Source organism: Psittacula echo, assembly GCF_963264785.1.
Source record: "Psittacula echo genome assembly, chromosome: 12".
Taxonomy (NCBI): Eukaryota; Metazoa; Chordata; class Aves; order Psittaciformes; family Psittacidae; genus Psittacula; species Psittacula echo.
In genome coordinates, this window is record NC_137747.1 from 5,348,262 (window position 1) to 5,366,060 (window position 17,799).

At 54.5% G+C, this 17,799-nt stretch overlaps 2 protein-coding genes across 2 annotated transcripts; both read left to right on the forward strand.

Moving 5' to 3' along the window:
* Positions 1-2,747: 2,747 nt before the first annotated feature.
* Positions 2,748-6,852, forward strand: CCN5 (cellular communication network factor 5; the record flags this gene model as incomplete). Its single annotated transcript, XM_080628129.1, has 4 exons — positions 2,748-3,117; positions 5,412-5,625; positions 6,192-6,446; positions 6,626-6,852. The coding sequence occupies exons 1-4, from the start codon at positions 3,028-3,030 to the stop codon at positions 6,850-6,852; spliced, it is 786 nt and encodes a 261-aa protein (XP_080484255.1). The 5' UTR covers positions 2,748-3,027.
* A 5,789-nt stretch (positions 6,853-12,641) lies between these two features.
* LOC308226429 (P2Y purinoceptor 1-like) lies at positions 12,642-16,653 on the forward strand (the record flags this gene model as incomplete). Its single annotated transcript, XM_080628130.1, has 2 exons — positions 12,642-12,698; positions 15,325-16,653. 2 exons carry the CDS (start codon positions 12,642-12,644, stop codon positions 16,651-16,653), a joined length of 1,386 nt encoding a protein of 461 aa, XP_080484256.1.
* Between the last annotated feature and the right edge of the window lie 1,146 nt (positions 16,654-17,799).

A 17,799-nucleotide genomic window follows, 5' to 3' on the forward strand; every position in this document is an offset into this window, starting at 1 on the left:
TCCAGGGCAGCCTAGGTGCTCCCTAACAGAGATGGATGTCCAGATCTAGGTCTGACTTCAGCCAGCTCTAGCGAGGGTGTTCAACACACAGCGTAAAGAAGGAGAGAGTCTTGAGCAAAGGAAAGGGATCGAGAGAGAATACGGTCTATATCCATCACAGATGGATGCAATTTCGGCTGAGCAGGGTGCTCAAATGAGAGCTTTGCCGTGTCATTCATGATGGATGGCACGTTAAATGGCACAGACACGAAAAAACCCAGCTGTCTAAAATGTAAATTCACTGGGTCACTTCCTTCATTTCTATAGAAACAGCAGAGCTCGCCAGCGGCTAACTCAAAGGAGATGTATTCAGATCCCTGTATCAACTATTCTCTTGCACAACTGACCACAAAAACCCAAATATTACAACCCCAAAAAAAACCCTGAGGATAATACCATGGCAACTGTGGAGCACAACATATGGACTTTATTACTAGCTATGAAATCACACGTATGGTGCAGAACACACATGGGCTACATGCTCCAGAGGAGAAGGGTTATAACTGACTACCTATAAAATGAACTGCTAATGTGCTACTCTCGTGCAGCTTTGCAAATCAAAATCTGTGCAAGGGCTGTAATGCTCTGCCAGGCCCTGCCTGCAGCCCCAAAACAGCGACTTGAGCAGGCATCTGAGACCTGGAGAGCCAGGAAAAGGGAATTCAAGCCCATATCACCCACAGAAAAGCCCCCTGGGGAAGGCAGAGTCAGGCAGACTTTGTGGGTACTGCTCCACCCAGGTCCTCTGGGCATCCCCAAAACCCAGCGAGGTACCGCGGGGGACTGCCAATGGCAGCTGCAGTATGGGAGCCGGCTGGGTATGGGGTGGTGGGTTTGGCCCCTGTCTGGCTACTTGACTTGGTGCTGCAGCTGGCTGCTGGCTTCCTGGTGATGTCACAGCATCACAGTGATGTCATCTTACCGCAGAAAAATCTCAGTGATATCAGTGATGGTGGTGGTGGGAAATTAATGTCCCCTCTTATCCCAAGCTGAGGGAGAGGATAAATAAGTGGTCCTTACACCAAAGAGCCAAACCTGTACCCCAGAGAGGGCAGGCGGGGCGTTAATGGCCAGTGGGCTCCCCTGGGTAGCCCTGAGCCCTAGCCCCCCCCCCAAAGCCTCACGCATGGAGCTCTTGGCTGCTCCCAGAGCTGCTCACTGTGGGCAACAAGAGGTTTTTATTTCCCTTACCAGCACTTGTCACCTGATTTCTAACTGGGGAATGAAGTCATTTCCATTCATCAGGAGTCCCTAACAAACACAAGCCTGGAATAATTAATTGAGCTCCCTGTCCCCCTGCGGCAAGGCTGGATCAGTGCTTGGGCTGATAGAGGCACTGCAGCCACCTCCAGGAGGTCTGGCTGAGCTGCAGCATCAGAGGGAGGGCACCAACTCCTGTTGCTCAGGAGAGAGCAACACCACAGGATGTGGCTCCAGCCTTTGGTATGGAACCTTCTGGTTTGTTGTGTACTCCTCACACCTCCCCTGTAGCACACAGGGATGCCAGTGCAGATTCCTGGACCTCCAGGCATGGCTTGGGTGATGCAGGGAACTGGAGCTCCAACACAAGGAGCAGTGCACGGATAAGTGACAGCCGCCTTTGGAGGGTGGCCTGGTATTTCCACAAGCTGCCATGACCTCCTTAACAGACTGACTGCAGCTAACGAAGCAAAACCAAAGCAGAGCATCCGGGTGGTAACAGGAGAGCTCTGGCTGTGTGCTCCTCCCTGCCGGGCTCTGCCCTCCCTGCTCCATGCCCTGGCTTTCCAGGCTATAGCAAGAGTCAGAGCTGAGGATAGGAGAGGAGCCAGGAGAGCTGCAGGGCATCCTGCATCCCTGTGTGAGCTCGGGCCTTTCCTTCGAGCTCCGGACTCACAAATTCCCCTTACATCTTGTGATAAGATCTGGGGGATGAAAACATGGATAAGGGCTCAGTTCCCTGAAGGCCTTGGGATGTTTAGGTTTCTCTTTCCTAAAAGCCAGCCTCGCATCCCCCAGACACAGTGGCCAAGAGGAAAGCTCACAAAGGGCAGACTGACAAGTGGTAAAGCATTGGGAGGCAACTGCTGAGCACCCACTTCTCTTCCCCAAGCTTGGATTTTAAATTCTCGTGTTGCTTAAGATGGGCATGATTTTCAGGAGCCGAATTTGGGGTTGCAAGGGTTAAAGTCACCAGGGCCAGACTGCAGCCTCCCTGCACCATTGTAAACAGGGTACAGGATGAACCATGATGTTCATCCAACGGCCTTCTGCCCCTGCAGCCTCTGTGGGCAGCCGCAGCCACAGCCCCACACAGGACAGGGATGCTGTGGCAGCAGCAGCACCACAGTAAATCCCTGTCCAGCTCTGGCTGTGGTAGAGAAACAGAGAGGGAAGCACATCTCTACTGCCTGGAGAGCTTGGCTGGAAAACTGCTGCATCCTGAGCTGCTCATACACTGTCCCCAGTGATGGAGGGACTGGATCCTGCCCTTGACTTCAGAGCCAGCTCACACCTCTCCCACAGCCTGCCATGCATTAGGCTCAGCATAAAATACAGGGTGGGTGCCCTGTTCCTGCCTGGGAATGTCCCATGGAACAGCCCTGCCAGAGCCTTCAAGCCCAGAAGGAAGACCCCAGCTCTGCCTGTGCAGACCCTGCTCGGTAGGAAGAGGCTTGGAGCTTCCCTCCTGGTTGCAAGGAGCTGGTTCACCCCCCTCAGCCCTCTCCCATGCCCCCTGGGGACAGTGTCCCATCCCTTCCCTCCCTGTCTGGGTGGACAGCACGTTCCCACCTTGAGGGGAGTGGAAATGGCAGCTGGAATGTGGGCTGGAAAAAAAAGAAAGAGAGAAAAAAAAGAAGAGAATCTTGAGGCTTGTCCAAACCTCCTCATGTTTATATTGGAGCCTGTGAGTGACATCAGAGCAGGGAGAGTATAAACACCAGCAGGACCTAGTCGGGGCTTTAAAACCTGCAAACACGCCGCTGCCTCCAAACTGCCTGGGGGGTGATGTGCTGCAGTGGCAGAGGGGAGAGCAGCATGAGGCTCCAGCTGGAGAAGCAGCTCCTCTTCCTCTCCCTCCTCTGCATCCTCTCCAAGGTAAGGGAGACGGGGCCCTGGGGCCACTTTAGCCTTACTCGGGGAAGCACCCGGTTCTTGCGAAGTGAGCTGCAGGGAGGACTGGGGCGTTACAAGGAGCCCGGTGCCTAACGCTGGCTGGCAGGCAGGCTGCATTGATGCAGTCCCACGGGGACAGAGCTATGCTTGGGAGAGACGTTTGCAATGAAGCAGTAGGGTGTTAACGTTCATGGGCCAAAGGCGTCTGTTGGGCAAGGCCAGGGAGCACACAGGAATGACAGCAATGCGCTCTGTTTGCTCTCCTGGCCCCGCAGCTCCCGGGGCTGTGGTATGTGTCCCTGCGAGCGAGCCCCAGCTCCGCAGCAGCGGCTCCTGAAGACTCCTTCATCTCTCAGGGCAGGAGGCCAAGCCCCAAGCACCGGCCTCGGCATTACACAGCTCTCCCCCTGCCTGGGATGCTCATGCAAAGCCAATGCCTCCAACAGGATTTGAGTCATTGCAGTGATTTCTTTTTTCCCTTGCACTCTGTGTGAAAATAGCTGCCTGTGCCGAGAACAGGAATGTTGACAAGTGTGGGGTACCTCAGCTCCAAGTTGTAATTGCTGCTTGAATCCCAAAGCAGACCTTCTGCAAGCAGGGACATTGTGGCAGCATCGTGCCTGTTTGATTCCTTTCCCAGACATTTAAGATCTCTGATAGGAACCACATTGTCATCTGAAGACAAGTTAATTACAAGGAGCAAGGGGAAATGGATTAATGGCTTGGCTAAGCTTTCTAAAACATTGATTTGTAATAGCAGCCTCCTGAAAGATGAAAAATGCCCTTGGCTGCCTGGGTAAACTGTGATGGAGAAATGAGTCCTGCCCCAGGCACTCCTGAGTGCCTGGACAATCACCAAAGGCCCTCATTCTCCAGCCCAAACCTGGCCACCACAGCCAGTGCTTCAAGCCACAAGTCGCTCTCTGGTTTCTGCCACATTAATAACGCTGCTCATTGAGAGAACCAGAACAAGACCCAGATTGCCCAGCCCATTCCTTATATATTTTATCTCCAGCTGCTGGCATTGACATTTGTACAGCCCCATACAAAACCATCTGAACTGCTGCAAATGGGGAACAAACAGCACACCAGTGCCTACCTTCTCTAACTGGTTATGTCAGACCTGATGCTACTGGGAGAAACTAAGAGAGAAAGAAAAATGGCATCTAAACCAACATGGTCCAGGTGAACCCATCGATCTCTTGGCAGTCTCAGTGGACACACCAATACCTGGCCCAGCACAGTGACGAATGCTTTGGTTGCACGTTGGCTGAACATGTGCTGGCCATGCAGTGGAGCAGCAGGGCTGCTGGAGGGTGGATCAGAGCTGCTGCATGCAGCTCACAGCTGGCAAAGAACCCACATCCAGACTGCAGAGACAACTCACTTGGCTTCGGGCTCTGTATGCAACAGCCCTGTCAGATACGACATGACAGGAGCATAAGTGCTACCTGCAAAAGCTGTTGGTGCCAGGGTAATTGTGCAGGCTGTGGATATAAACACCTACCTGCCTGGGGGAACTCCTGCAGGCACAGCCCTGGCAAACAGTCACGGAGCAGGCAAACGGCTGCTGTGCACATCCATGCCAAAGGGATTACTCGATCTAGCTTGGAGAGGAAATGTAATTCCTTGTGCCTATCGCAGGGCTCGTTTCTCAGCAGGCCAGGCCAGGCAGAGGATGCTGCAGGCAGGGACAGGCAGAGGAGGCAGCTGGAGCAGGAAGGAAAGCAGCGAGGTTTGCTTGGCAGCAGTTCACCTACTGCCAGCGCAATGCCCTGTTCCTTGGCATGCGTAATTAAGACTGTTCAGAGTGAGGTGCCATGCCCTTGCCATGTGCGTTCGGCCGCTGCAAAGCCACATCTCCAGCTGGGTACAACCTGCTGCCTTGAAGCCAGGCTGCTTTGCCCACCCTCCTCCCTCAGTCCTGCTGGTCTGCTTGGGGCTGCCAGCCCTGTTAAATACGTTAAATAACCACCACTACCTGTGATGCTGGCTTTGTAACTCCATCCTCCTTTCCTGTATTCAGAGCAGTGGTGCGTTTCAGTCCCCATCCTGCAGAGCGCTGAGCATCCCTGATTCTCCCTAGTTTTCCTTAGGGTGCATTGTGCCCTAAGGGAACAGCAGCTTTCAAGGCTGCTTTGCTGTATTCCCACTGGTGTGCAGATTCTCCCTCCACCAAAAATCTCCCCCCATGAGTGAGAGAAGGTTACGTGTCTGTGCCAGTGAAATGGCCAAACCCAGCCTGTATGGAACCAGCGATGGCTTTGCCTCTGCAGGTGTGTGCCCAGCTGTGCCGGAGACCTTGCTACTGCCCCTGGGTGCCCCCCCGCTGCCCCCGCGGGTCCCCCCTGGTCCTGGATGGCTGCGGCTGCTGCAAGATCTGCGCCCGGCGCCTGGGAGAGCCCTGCGACTTCCTGCACGTCTGCGACCAGAGCCAGGGCCTCGTGTGTGACTACAGCACAGCACCCATGGGGAGAGCCACCTGCAACTGTGAGCACAGGGGTGCCCGCTCCGCCCGGGGGATCCCTGCACCCCCAGCTCCAGCCATGGCCCCAGACATCCCACAGCTTTCAGGGAAGCAGCTCTAGCAAGGATGATGCATGCAGCGTGGCCGCAGGGCTGTGCTGCAGCTCCAGCTCTGGTGCTGTTTGCTGACTGGGGATTCAGGGTGTTTGAGCGGGGATGGGCACGGGGGTCCGGGGATGCTGCAGTCACTCTGCTGGGTATGGAGCCTGCGGGTCCTGCAGAGAAACCTGAGGGAAACGTTTCCAAGCCTGAAAGCCCTGAAAGGCAAGGTCAGAGCCAAAGGGCAGTGGGTTTGTTAACAACTGTTGAGTCTTTTGCTTTGAAAAAAGAGAGATGAGGAGAGGAGGTAGGGAAGGGGAGGAGGTTGGGCGATGCAGATGCTGGTGCAAACCCATCTCTGCCCCACGTAACCCCTCAGTCACTTCTGTGAACCCCTCAGTTCAATCGCCACGGTTCCCCTCAGCAGTCCCCTCTGCCACCCACCTCTCTGCCTCGTTGTCCCTAACGGGCTCCCTGGGTGTCACTTGCAGTTGAAGACATCGAGGAGGGCTGCGAGGTGAATGGCCGCGTCTATCGGGACGGGGAGGTTTTCCAGCCCAGCTGCAAGCTCCAGTGCCGCTGCCTGGATGGGGGCTTCACCTGCATCCCGCTGTGCCAGGAGGATGTCCGGCTGCCCACCCCGGACTGCCCCTACCCACGGCGCGTGGAGGTGCCAGGGAAGTGCTGCCCTGAGTGGATCTGCGAAGCCCGGGACCAGCACCATCCCCTCCAGGATGCTGGGGCAGGTAAGATGCAGGATGTGCCAGTGAGGGGATGAACACACAGGTTTCTGGGGTTGGTCCCTTCACCCCACACTGTAAACATCAACAGGAGACACCTCTCTGCACATTTTCCTGCCATGCAGGGCATGCTGCACAGCGGCTGCCTCCAACCACCCTTTTTCCCCTCGTCTCTTTGCATGCAGCCCCCCGGGCAGTGTCCCGGCTGCTGCCATACCCATGCCAGGAATGGGGCACGGAGTGGAGCGCCTGCTCAGCCACCTGCGGCATGGGCTTTTCTACCCGTGTCTCCAACCAGAACCGCTACTGCAGGCTGGAGACTCAGAGGCGGCTCTGCATGGCCAGACCCTGCCCGGCTCTGCCGGCAGCATCCCCGGTGGTAAGTGAGGGCCTTGGTGAAGCTGGTGCCTGAGAAAGGGAAATGCCAGGCAACACGAGCCATCGGACCCCCAGCTACCTGTGGGCACCTCATCACCCCTCCTCAGCCATGACCTGACCAGACCTCAGGGACAGATAAACCATCTCCTGAAACCTGGCTTGGAAAACAACTGTTGGCAGGGGCAGACCTGAATTCTGAGGTCTCTGGATGTCTGAATCCAAAAGCACTGTGGATCCCACAGAACCCTGAGCCACACCGGTGAGCTCGACCTGCCCCTATGGCCAGATAATGCATTTGTAGCCCCTGCCTGGCTCCCTGGGTACACCTGAGAGGTGGCTCTGCCACCCCTTTAATTAGCCAGGCACAGCCCCAGTGCAGACAAGGTGCAAACCTGCCTTGCTTCCACGCAGCCGGTGCTTTCTGGAGCCAGGCACCTGCACTGCCACATGTGCCTGCTCCCTAGACATGGGGGACACACCACCACCCCGCTCCATCTCCCCATCTCTCTCTGCTCTGCCTTTGCAGCGAGGAAATGGAGGTTATTTGTAGCTGTTCCCACCCTAGTTGCATCCCAGAGCCAACATCTCATCCCGGCAAAGAGTCTGGCACAAGCTCACAGCACTGTGGTTTTGGTGAAGATGGAGAATACGTCCCTTGGGAAACTGGGAATGAACTAATGGACTTTGGCTGCAAAGGAGGGTGGAAATAGAGAACAAGATCTCCTTGTCACCCAGCACCTACCCCCTCTGCGCACCCTGCTGCCCCAGGCAGGGTTATTGGGCAGCATCCACGAGTTTCTTTGGCTGAATGAAATGGAAAATGGGGAAACCCTGCCCTGAGTGTGAACCCACCCGAGGAACCAGGAATTGGTCCTTTCCCAGATTGGTGGTGCTTTTGGAGAGGTGATGCTGCTTCTCCACCATGTCACACACAGAGCTCTGCTCTGCAGGAGATGCAAGAGAAACCATCTCTGATACCTGGAAGCCCAAATCCACAGGGATTTGGACACAGATCCACATCTCATGGGATCCATCCCCAAGGATGAAGCAGGTACATGGAGCCACACACCACAACGCACCACCATGCCAGGCTGAGCAGCTCAAGCATGCATGAACTAAACCATTCCACAACATCCACCCTGCAAGCAGCAGCAGCCTTCCTGAGCATGGGCAGAAGCACCCTCCTGCTGGCAGCTCTATTCACCTCTGTTCTAATTCACCACATCTCTCCAGAATCAACACGGACCTTCCTGCTCCACCCGGCCTCCTCCTCCCCAAAGCACTGTTGGTTTGGCAGGGCTCCGGCGAGCAAGGAGCTCAGACGCAGCAGACACCGCTCCGCAGCAGCAGACGTAGCTGCTGCCATCCTAGCACATCCCCGCAAGCCACAGCCAAGGGAAAAGCAGGAAACAGAAAACAACTCACAAAGATGAGTCGGGGCCATCTCCTGCCAGGCTGGAGCTGCTCCAGCTATGGAAGAGTCAGCACAGGAGCGCTGCCCGGCAGCTCTGCCTTCACTTTCTCACAGTGATAATCCCTCTGGGTGACTGAAAAATGAAACCCAAATGCCCTCTAACGGCCTCGCACAAGCATGTGGAGGGAACGTTTGTCCCCACGGCAGGGCAAGAAGGACAACTGGAAAGGACCCCCGGTATAGGTGATGTGTCCAGGTGAGATATGGACAGCTCAGACGTGTGGAACTGAAAATAAAGATGCGCTCATCTAGATGTGGAGCTTGTCTGGGGCTGTCCATGGGGATGAGACCAGCTCCAGTGAGCCCTCAGGAGCACCACTGCTCTGAGTGCAGAGGTCTGAGCCAGGATGGGGCACAGCTTGGAGGCACCTCAATTCAGGCTGCTGAGAATAAGAAAACATGAAAAAAAAGTGAATCAAAACACTGAAAACATTATTGTAGGCTGTTGTATCTTGGATTAAATTCTGCCCATTTGCTTTTACCCAGCTCTGTCAATGGGACCAACCCATGGCACATCAGTGCTGGGATGCACAGGAGAGCGTGGCATGGACCTGGCTGCATTACTCACAGACCAGGCCATGCCTCCTCTCAGCCTCCCTAAACCCAAAGCCCAAATTCCCCGCTATAACTCATCCCTCCTCCCACCAGCCCCACACCTCCTGCACTCACCCTGGACCAGGATTTCCCTGGCATCATGCCACCATCACCATCCCGACCCAAGCCAACACCATCCCAGGGCAGATTTGGGGGTGCAGGGGCAAAAGGCTGAATGGCAGTGGGAGCTCCCCTCTTCTTCCAGGGAAAAGCCTCCCCATAAGCAGCAGGAAAGGCATCAGGGCCAAGGCAGCCACTCACATGCTCCCCCAGCCCCTGCAAGTGCTGAAAATGAGATGAAAGTCCAGGATGCTTTTCAGTCACCTCTTGAGGATGGAGTGGGGGAAGAAAAAATACCTCACTGCTCATGCAGTAAAACCCATGAGCTTGCTTACAAAGAGAATTACTTACTGTGATATCTGGTGCTCTGCCCGAACACAGATGACTAATTCAGTTTAATACAGGAGATAGGTATCTGGCAGGCAACAAACTGCAGGATGAAAGTGGCCTGGTCTGCAGCTTCTGTTATCTTCTCACCTCTGCAATGGCTGTGCCAAAAGAGCAGTGACACAAGGTGCAAGTAGACTTTAACACCACAACATTCCTGGACTGACACGAATAAGACACATTCTGTGTACTGAAAATCCTGGGTTTAAGCCAGCTCCTGTTTAACCATGGGGCAGGCTGCTAGCAGGGAATGCTGCCAGTGCTCTCACCCCCTCCCAAACCCTGCCCAGCCACCTTGGGTGATGGTGAAAATCAAAAGGTCGTTTTTGAAGCAGCAACCTGTAATTCTCATCTCAAGCTGAAATGACTCAACACACCTCTGCTATAATTTCCTTTTTTTCTTTTATCCAAAATGTCACTTCTCCCTGACTCACTAAGCAGAAAACATCTAAATAATGAATTAATGAATCCAAATAAATCAGAGTTCTTTTTCCCTGCGAATGCAAGGAAATCAGCTCTTGCAATTTGATTGCCAGTCTCAAAATATTTGCTGTTCTCTCTAAAGCTCTGCTACCCTGGAAACATGTAGTTATTGCAGCCTCTGACGCAGCAGAACCTGGGCTTTGCCTGCTCTTGTGGGGCAGCAGATAAATACTCTGCTATCCCCAGATGATCATGGTCACCTTAAAGAGAAAAAAACCCAAACCAGAAGAGAGCTCACCCCTGTTCTCAAGGCAAGCTGCCAAATCCACTCACATAAACGGCATGTAATTTGACAACCGTATTCCTGAACCACCAGTGAGCAACACACCATAGCTCATTTCATTGCAAGAAGGCACAGCAGCTGAAGGAGAAACTGTGCACTGCTGCGTGAGTAAACAATGTGCATCAGAATGGTTTCTTCCAAGCCATTCTCCTGACTGATGGTTTTTAAATGCCTGGAGTTGGCTGAGAAAGGGCTGGATGAGCCCCTCGATAAAGCTAAACATTTTCAGGTACCTTCCTGAGCACAGTGCAGTGCTCACTAAAAAACCCGATAGATTAAGGCCCTTTGTTCTGCTGTTGGTGAAGAGTCTTCAATTGGTTGCCCATTGCTCAGGTTACCTGCAGGAGCCATCCCAGCCCTGTGCTGTCTCTCACACTGCAGCATGCAAGGAGCTGGTACCCGAGGGGAGCATCCTGATATGGATGAGGGAGGTAGCACCTCTACTGTGAGTGAAGGCATGGGGCAAGCAAACAGGTTAAACACACAAGGCAGGCAGGAGAGGGGAACCGCGCTGCTGTGTGCGTGCTTCCAACGGGTCCAGCGAGAAATTGATGTGCCAAGAAAGGACTTTACAACCAATCACCCAGTAAGGTTGTAAAGCAGGCATGTTTATTCAGCGCTGGGCGGCACGGGGGTATCCCACCAAAGTCGTGCACGCCGTAGCCGCTCGTCCTCCAAACATTTATAGCATTGTGGTTACATATTCATGAGATCGCCTATACATATTCATAACCTGTCCCCGCTTCGTATGATAATTAATATTTCCATAAACTCCTCCCAGTGCGCTTGCACAGTGCTTTCTGGTGGTGGTCGTAGGGGGTCGTGGGGATGAAGGCTAACGGCTCCTCTTCGTCACCGCAAGTAACCTTTTGGCCTCACGCAGGCTCAGTTGCTCCTCGGATCGTGCCCAAACCACAAAGCTGGTGTCCACCCGTTCTCTTCTTTTGCGCGGGCTCAGTCTCCCCTTGGGTTGGCTGATCTTATCTCAAGAGTTACAAATGGAGCTAACTTTTCATGAGCATTAAGTCTCGCGCTTTGTTAACCCTTAGGTTGCACTAACAATGCGATTAAGGTACATTATCACTAATTACATTAACAATGTGAACTCATTACCCAACAAGCAACAAGTTTTAAATGTTAGGATTCCCCTATCTCAAAATGAGGGGTGGCTCATGGCGTGCAGGCTTCCAGCCCTGGTCTGACAGAATGGGAGGGTTCTGCTCACCCTGAGTGGGAAGGATCAGAAGCAGGCTGAAAGCTCTGCTGCCCTCAGCACACAGCTCCCACCCGCTGCGGGGCAGAGCCGCTCTGCCTCCTCCCTGCTCCCTTCCTCGCGCTGCCTGCGAGCGCTGCAGCCCGGAACAGCCGCAGCCCTGCGCGTCCCTGGCTCTCAGCATCTCCCGTGGGCTGCAGCCGGCCCCGAGGGCGCGGCAGGAGCTCTGGGCTGGGGCGGCTCTCACCACATCGTCCCCTCGCCCCAGGGCGGAGCCCTGGGCCACAGAGCGGGCCCCGAAGGAGCGGGGCAGCCCCAGCCCGCACCCGGGCACGCCGGGGCCGCTCCGCCCAGGGCAGCGGGCTCCGCTCGGCACCGGCACAACGGGCGGTGCAGGGAGAAGGGCCGGGAGCGCAAGCGCAGGTAGCTGCCGCGGTAGAACCAGATGGTGAGCGGGCTCCAGTCGGTAACCAGGAACCATTGCCCCACAGCGGACTTGGTGCCCAAGATGAGCAGCGGCCGCTCCAAGTATTTCTGCACCACCCCCTTCTCCCGGCTCCAGCGAGGGCGCCGCGCATTTCCCCGCCACCTCCAGCACCTTCAGCCGCGCCGAGCAGGGGATGCCTGAGAGAGGAGAAGCACGGTTCCGGTGAGACCCGTCCTCATCAACAGGGGAGCCTATGCCCAAGCCCCCTTTTCCCCTTGGCTTCACCTCTACCGTTGTCAGGTGGAAATCCTCTGCAAAGGATTCCAGTCATCCTCACCCCATCCTACCCAGGACACGGTGGAACCTGGGACATCGCAGGGGGGCAGAAGGGCAATAGCCCCAGCTCACTGATGAAGGCTTGGTGCTCATCCTCAGCCCCTAGCTGGCAGCACCGCGGAAAGAAGGTGGTGGGGTTGGCTTGGTGGAACAAGGGCAGGTTTTGCAGGTTGATGCACAGCCCTGCCTGTGTGGATGGACAAGGGTGGCAGCTGGTGGTGGACCCACTGCCACCCCTGTTCATCCCCAGCACTGTGTCCCTGGCATCTCCAGGCTCTCACCTTGGCGATGAAGGCTCCAGTGCCAGAGAAGTGGTTCACCATTTGGTCCTGCTGCAGCTGCCAATAGTCTACAGCATTGTACTGGCTCGTCCAGGGACTGGGACTGGGGGGCTCTGTGCATTAGAACCACACTGGCTTGGAGCCCCACACCTTGCTCCCTATATCCCAACATGAGGGATTCCACCTCCTCCTATTCCAGAGCCTCACATTCGTAAGGAATTCCTCCGCCATAATGCAGGCCCTGGCGTTGGCAGCTTCATCTCACTGATCTTGTCCATCTCCTCCATGAAGCAGATGAACGAAGTCCACCAGCTTGTGCCTGTTACAGCTGAACCCAGGACAGTATTATTCCATACCATTCACGTCATGCTCAAACACCTCATTTTTCAATAGAATCATAGACTCATAGAATAGTTAGGGTTAGAAAGGACCTTAAGATCATCCAGTTCCAACCCCCCTGCCATGGGCAGGGACACCTCACACTAAACCCTGCCACCCAAGGCCACATCCAACCTGGCCTTGAACACCGCCAAGGATGAAGCATTCACAACCTCCCTGGGCAACCCATTCCAGTGCCTCACCACCCTAACAGTAAAGAATTTCTTCCTTATATCCAATCTAAACTTCCCCTGTTTAAGTTTGAACCCGTTACCCCTTGTCCTGTCACTACAGTCCCTCATGAATAGTCCCAGCATCCTTGTAGGCCCCCTTCAGATACTGGAAGGCTGCTATGAGGTCTCCACGCAGCCTTCTCTTCTCCAGGCTGAACAGCCCCAACATCACTTTTGTCTCATGTGTATATATATATGTATATATATGCACACAAAGAGATTTCATTCCTTAGTCCATGGACCATCACTATAAAGTCTGCTGAATTCATTCATTCCATGATGTCAGGCTCCATCTCTTATAACAGTCTCTCAGGGCAGGAGGGATGGTGTGTAGCAGGTTGTCGCCTGCTGACAGCACTGCTGAACTCATCACTGCTGAGCTTGTCTGGTTTCATCAAGGTTCATTCTTTGTTGGGGTGGTGATAGGAAGGAAGTCAGGGTCAGTCACTGGTGACCTGAGGACAGTTCTGCTGCTGATGATGGCTTTTCCCATGACTTTATTCTCTGCTGATGATCACGACAGCACAGATCTTTTCAAAGCCCAGAGCGGTGGGGATGGGCATCTAGCTGATGGGCTATGGAAGCGTTATATAGCAGGCAACAGCATACAGTTGAGTTCATTGGCTGCTTTCCTCCAAAATCAAATCCCCTTGAGGTACACACTGGACTTCTCCATCTTCCCGCATTACCCACCAAGTATATCCAGGTCCCTGAGCAAAAGCAATCCCACGAGTGGGTTTGCCTTTACCTGAAGCAGGAATAACCCAGGCTGCCCTCCCCAGCAAATTCTTCCTGTGCACCACAGGAACTTTGTCCCCCTCTACAATATGTAAAAGTTCTGACTGGGCTGGGCCAGCCCTGTTGGCAGATCCTCTGGTGTTGACCAACCCGCTGGCCTTTGGTAAGTGTGTATCCCAATGCTTGAAAGTTCCCCCACCCATTGCTCTCAGTGTAGTTTTTAACAGCCCATTATACCGTTCGATTTTCCCGGAGGCTGGTGCATGGTAGGGGATGTGATATAGCCACTCAATGCCATGCTCTTTAGCCCAAGTGTCTATAAGGTTGTTGCAGAAATGAGTCCCATTGTCTGACTCAGTTCTCTCTGGGATGCCGTGTCACCACAAAATCTGGTTCTCCAGGCCCAGGATAGTGTTCCGGGCAGTGGCATGGGGCACAGCGTATGTTTCCAGCCATCCGGTGGTTGCCTCCACCACGGTAAGCACATGGCGCTTGCCTTGGCACGTTGGTGGGAGTGTGATATAGCCAGTCTGCCAGGCCTGCCCATAGTTGTACTTCAGCCATCGCCCTCCATACCAGAGAGGCTTTAACTGCTTGGTTTGCTTAATTGCAGCACGTTTCACACTTGTGAATAACCTAGGCAATAGTGTCCATTGTTAAGTCCACCCCTTGATCATAAGCCCATCTGTTGCATCTCTGCCTTGATGGCCTGAGGTGTCATGGGCCCACCAGGCTAAAAATAATTCACCCTTATGTTACCAGTCTAAGTCCATCTGAGCCACTTCAAGCCATGGAATCTCTCCTCTGCTGCTGCTGCTACTGCAGGAGCGCAGACGCACCAGAGCCACTGCAAACCTCAGAAAAGCCATATCCTCATCCCATGGGAACAGCTTTTAAGCTTCACCTCTTGGGACATGCCTGCAGTGGCTGGATTTTATCACATTGGCAGGAAATAACACACAGCCTTTGCCACCATTTTTGTGCTCCAACAAGCACTACTTGGAGTGAGCGCACTGATACTCCCAACAAGCAGCTACCACTACCCCATGTCTTGAGCCTCCCTACACTGGTCCCAAAGTGCTGTGCTGGAGTTTGGTCCAGTAGAGGTGTCCGTCTGCTCCCATGGAGGAGAGGACATGGTCCTTCCAGGGCCCAGCCCTTCACCTGAGGTTTTTTTGCCAGTGTCATTTCCCTATGGCTTGCCAGGGTAAAGCTTTTCTCTCGTGACTGCCGGCCTGTTTACTCCTGTGCCTGGAGATGAAGTTATTTCTGGCCTCGATTAGGTGGCAGCAGCTGCTCAGCAATGCAAACAGAGGCTGGCTTTCCTTGGGGATCCTCTTTGGGGTCCCTGTTTCAGCTCTTGTCCAAATCTCACAGTATCTGGGTGTCTTCTGCATGACATCCCTGAGACAAGGAGGGCAGGGGAGGAAGGTCACTGACTGTCTTGCATTGACCCTTCATGGGTCAAAACTGCTCGGGGTGGGGAGCAGACTATGGGGTGGTGAGTGATTTGGGAAGGGCTATAGAACAGTCTGAGCAAGAGGGCCAGGAGAAAGGCTGTCAGGAGTAGAAATGAGGGGTGGCTCATGGGGTGCAAGCTTCCAGCCCTGGTCTAACAGAATGGGAGGGTTCTGCTCACCCTGAGCGGGAAGGATCAGAAGCAGGCTGAAAGCTCTGCTGCCCTCAGCACACAGCTCCCACCCGCTGCGGGGCAGAGCCGCTCTGCCTCCTCCCTGCTCCCTTCCTCGCGCTGCCTGCGAGCGCTGCAGCCCGGAACAGCCGCAGCCCTGCGCCACAGAGCGGGCCCGGAAGGAGCGGGGCAGCCCCAGCTCGCACCCGGGCACGCCGGGGCCGCTCCGTCCAGGGCAACGGGCTCCGCTTGGCACCGGCACCTCGACCCGGGAGCGGCCACCCCGCCGCAGCGCCCGACGGCCATGGAGACTCCCTCCCGGTGGCCCGGCAATGGCACCCTGTGCTCCGTGGACACCGGCTTCACCCAGCGCTTCCTGCCCACCGTCTACCTGGTGGTGATTGCCCTGGGGCTGGTGGGGAACGGGCTGGGGCTGTGGCACCTCTGCACCAGGGCCCGGCGCGGCGCCCGACAACCCCTCGACTTGGTGGTGGGCAACCTGGGCTTGGCTGACCTGCTGTACGTGAGCACACTGCCCTTCCTCGTCAGCTACTACCTGCAGGGCAGAGTGTGGCTCTTCGGGCAGGGCTGGTGCCGGGCCACCCGTGGACTCTTCCACCTCAACCTCTATGCCAGCATCGGCTTCCTCACCTGCATCAGCATCCACCGCTACCTGGGCATCGTGCATCCGCTGAAGGCACGGGGCTGGTGCTATGGGACAACCCCTTCAGCGTGGCTCAGCACGATGGTCTGGGTGTGGGTCATCGCACAGGTAGCTCCAGATTTTGCCTTCAGCAAGATGGATGACACGGGGACGCAGTGCCACGACACAACGGAACACGAATACCTGGGTGTTTACTTGCCATACACCATGACTATCACCGTGACTGGGTTCGTCATCCCGTTCTTTATCATTATCGGATGCTACTGCCACGTGGTGGTGGTGCTCTACAGGAATGACACTGTGAACCTCAGCCTCAGGAGAAGAAGCATCAGTTTGGCAATTCTTGTGATGATCCTCTTTTCCATCTGCTTCCTCCCCTACCACATCTTCAGAAACCTCAACTTGCTGTTTCGAGGCTGGCAGCTGCAAGGGTCCTGCACGCAGGCTGTAAAGAATATCTACCTTTCATACCAGGTGACTCGGGGCCTGGCCAGCTTCAACAGTGCCCTCAACCCCGTGCTCTATGTGATGACCAGTGAAGCCTGCATGTCACGTATGAGCACCCTCTGCCAAACAAAGAATACCTCTTGCCAGGAAGATGAGAAGAATATGAGCATCATTCTTTGTAAGGAAGAGGCTGCTGATGAGCTCTGAGGTACCCAACACCCCCTCCATAGGATGCACCACTTCTGTTTGCACTTGGGCCCTTCTTGGGAGTCACCTCCTCACCCTGACCCCTGCTTTGCAGAGAGTTGGTAACTGCAGCATCACTGGCTCCAGCCTCACACAAGGGATAGACGGGACTGCTGGCATCAGAGAGGAAACTGAGGCCAGGTTTTAGAGCAAAGCTCCTCAACCCAATCATTTAGCCTAACAGTGTGCTCAGAGGTGGCAAGAAATGAACATTGTATTTACTCCAGACTCAAAACATTTCTCAGTGCAGCCTCTAACGCAGCGGTCCGAGCTGGTCAGCATTTCCCTGGTTCTGCAGCCACCTGCTGAGCTCTCAGTGAGTGAGAGGGGGGTGAAGGTGCCTTGTTCCCCAACTGCATCCCCTTTCCCCTACTGGACATGGGTTTGAGACAGGATTCCCTCCTTCACCTAAGGAGAGGACACCAGTAATTAACTACCTGTGTTGGACAGCAGCCGAGAGATGATTTTGTGCAGGCGGGGGAATGCTTTGGAGGTGGAAATAGTCATTAAAATATCAAGTTTTAAATAGATGACTAAGCTCTGCCAGTTCCTGAATTAGTTGTTCCTGGGTGACTGAGCTGCTTCGGGATCTGTGTGATCCTCTACTGCCCACCTCCTTTGCAGGAGGAAAAAAAGAACTTTAGCATTACTCACTCTCTTTTGGAAAAGCACCCAGCAGACAACAGCAAATTGGCATTTTGGAGCTTCTGGAGGCTGTTGGTTGGATTGGGGGTTTTTTTGCAAGGCGAATGACTGCAGTAGCCTGAACCGCTGCTTTCAATGGGCAAAATCCCAGGAGAGTTTTGGAATCTCCAGGTGGGTGCTTGCATCTGACTCCTGCATCCAGCCTTGCAACGGGATTGGACATGTCTGTTAAAAGTTAGACATGTAAAGAAAAGAGAAGCAACATGGGTTTGAAGGCTTGTGAAGGGAGGATTCAATAGTGACAGCAATCCATCTATTGCCATGGGATCTCTGCTTCAGGGGGAGCAGAGGCTACTGAGCAGCAGTTTAGTTTTTGCTCTTGATGAACACCTTGGTGCTTTGGTCCTTGTGAAGGGAGCAATGCGATTTGCAGCAGCAGACCTTGCAGCTCGGCTGAAGGAA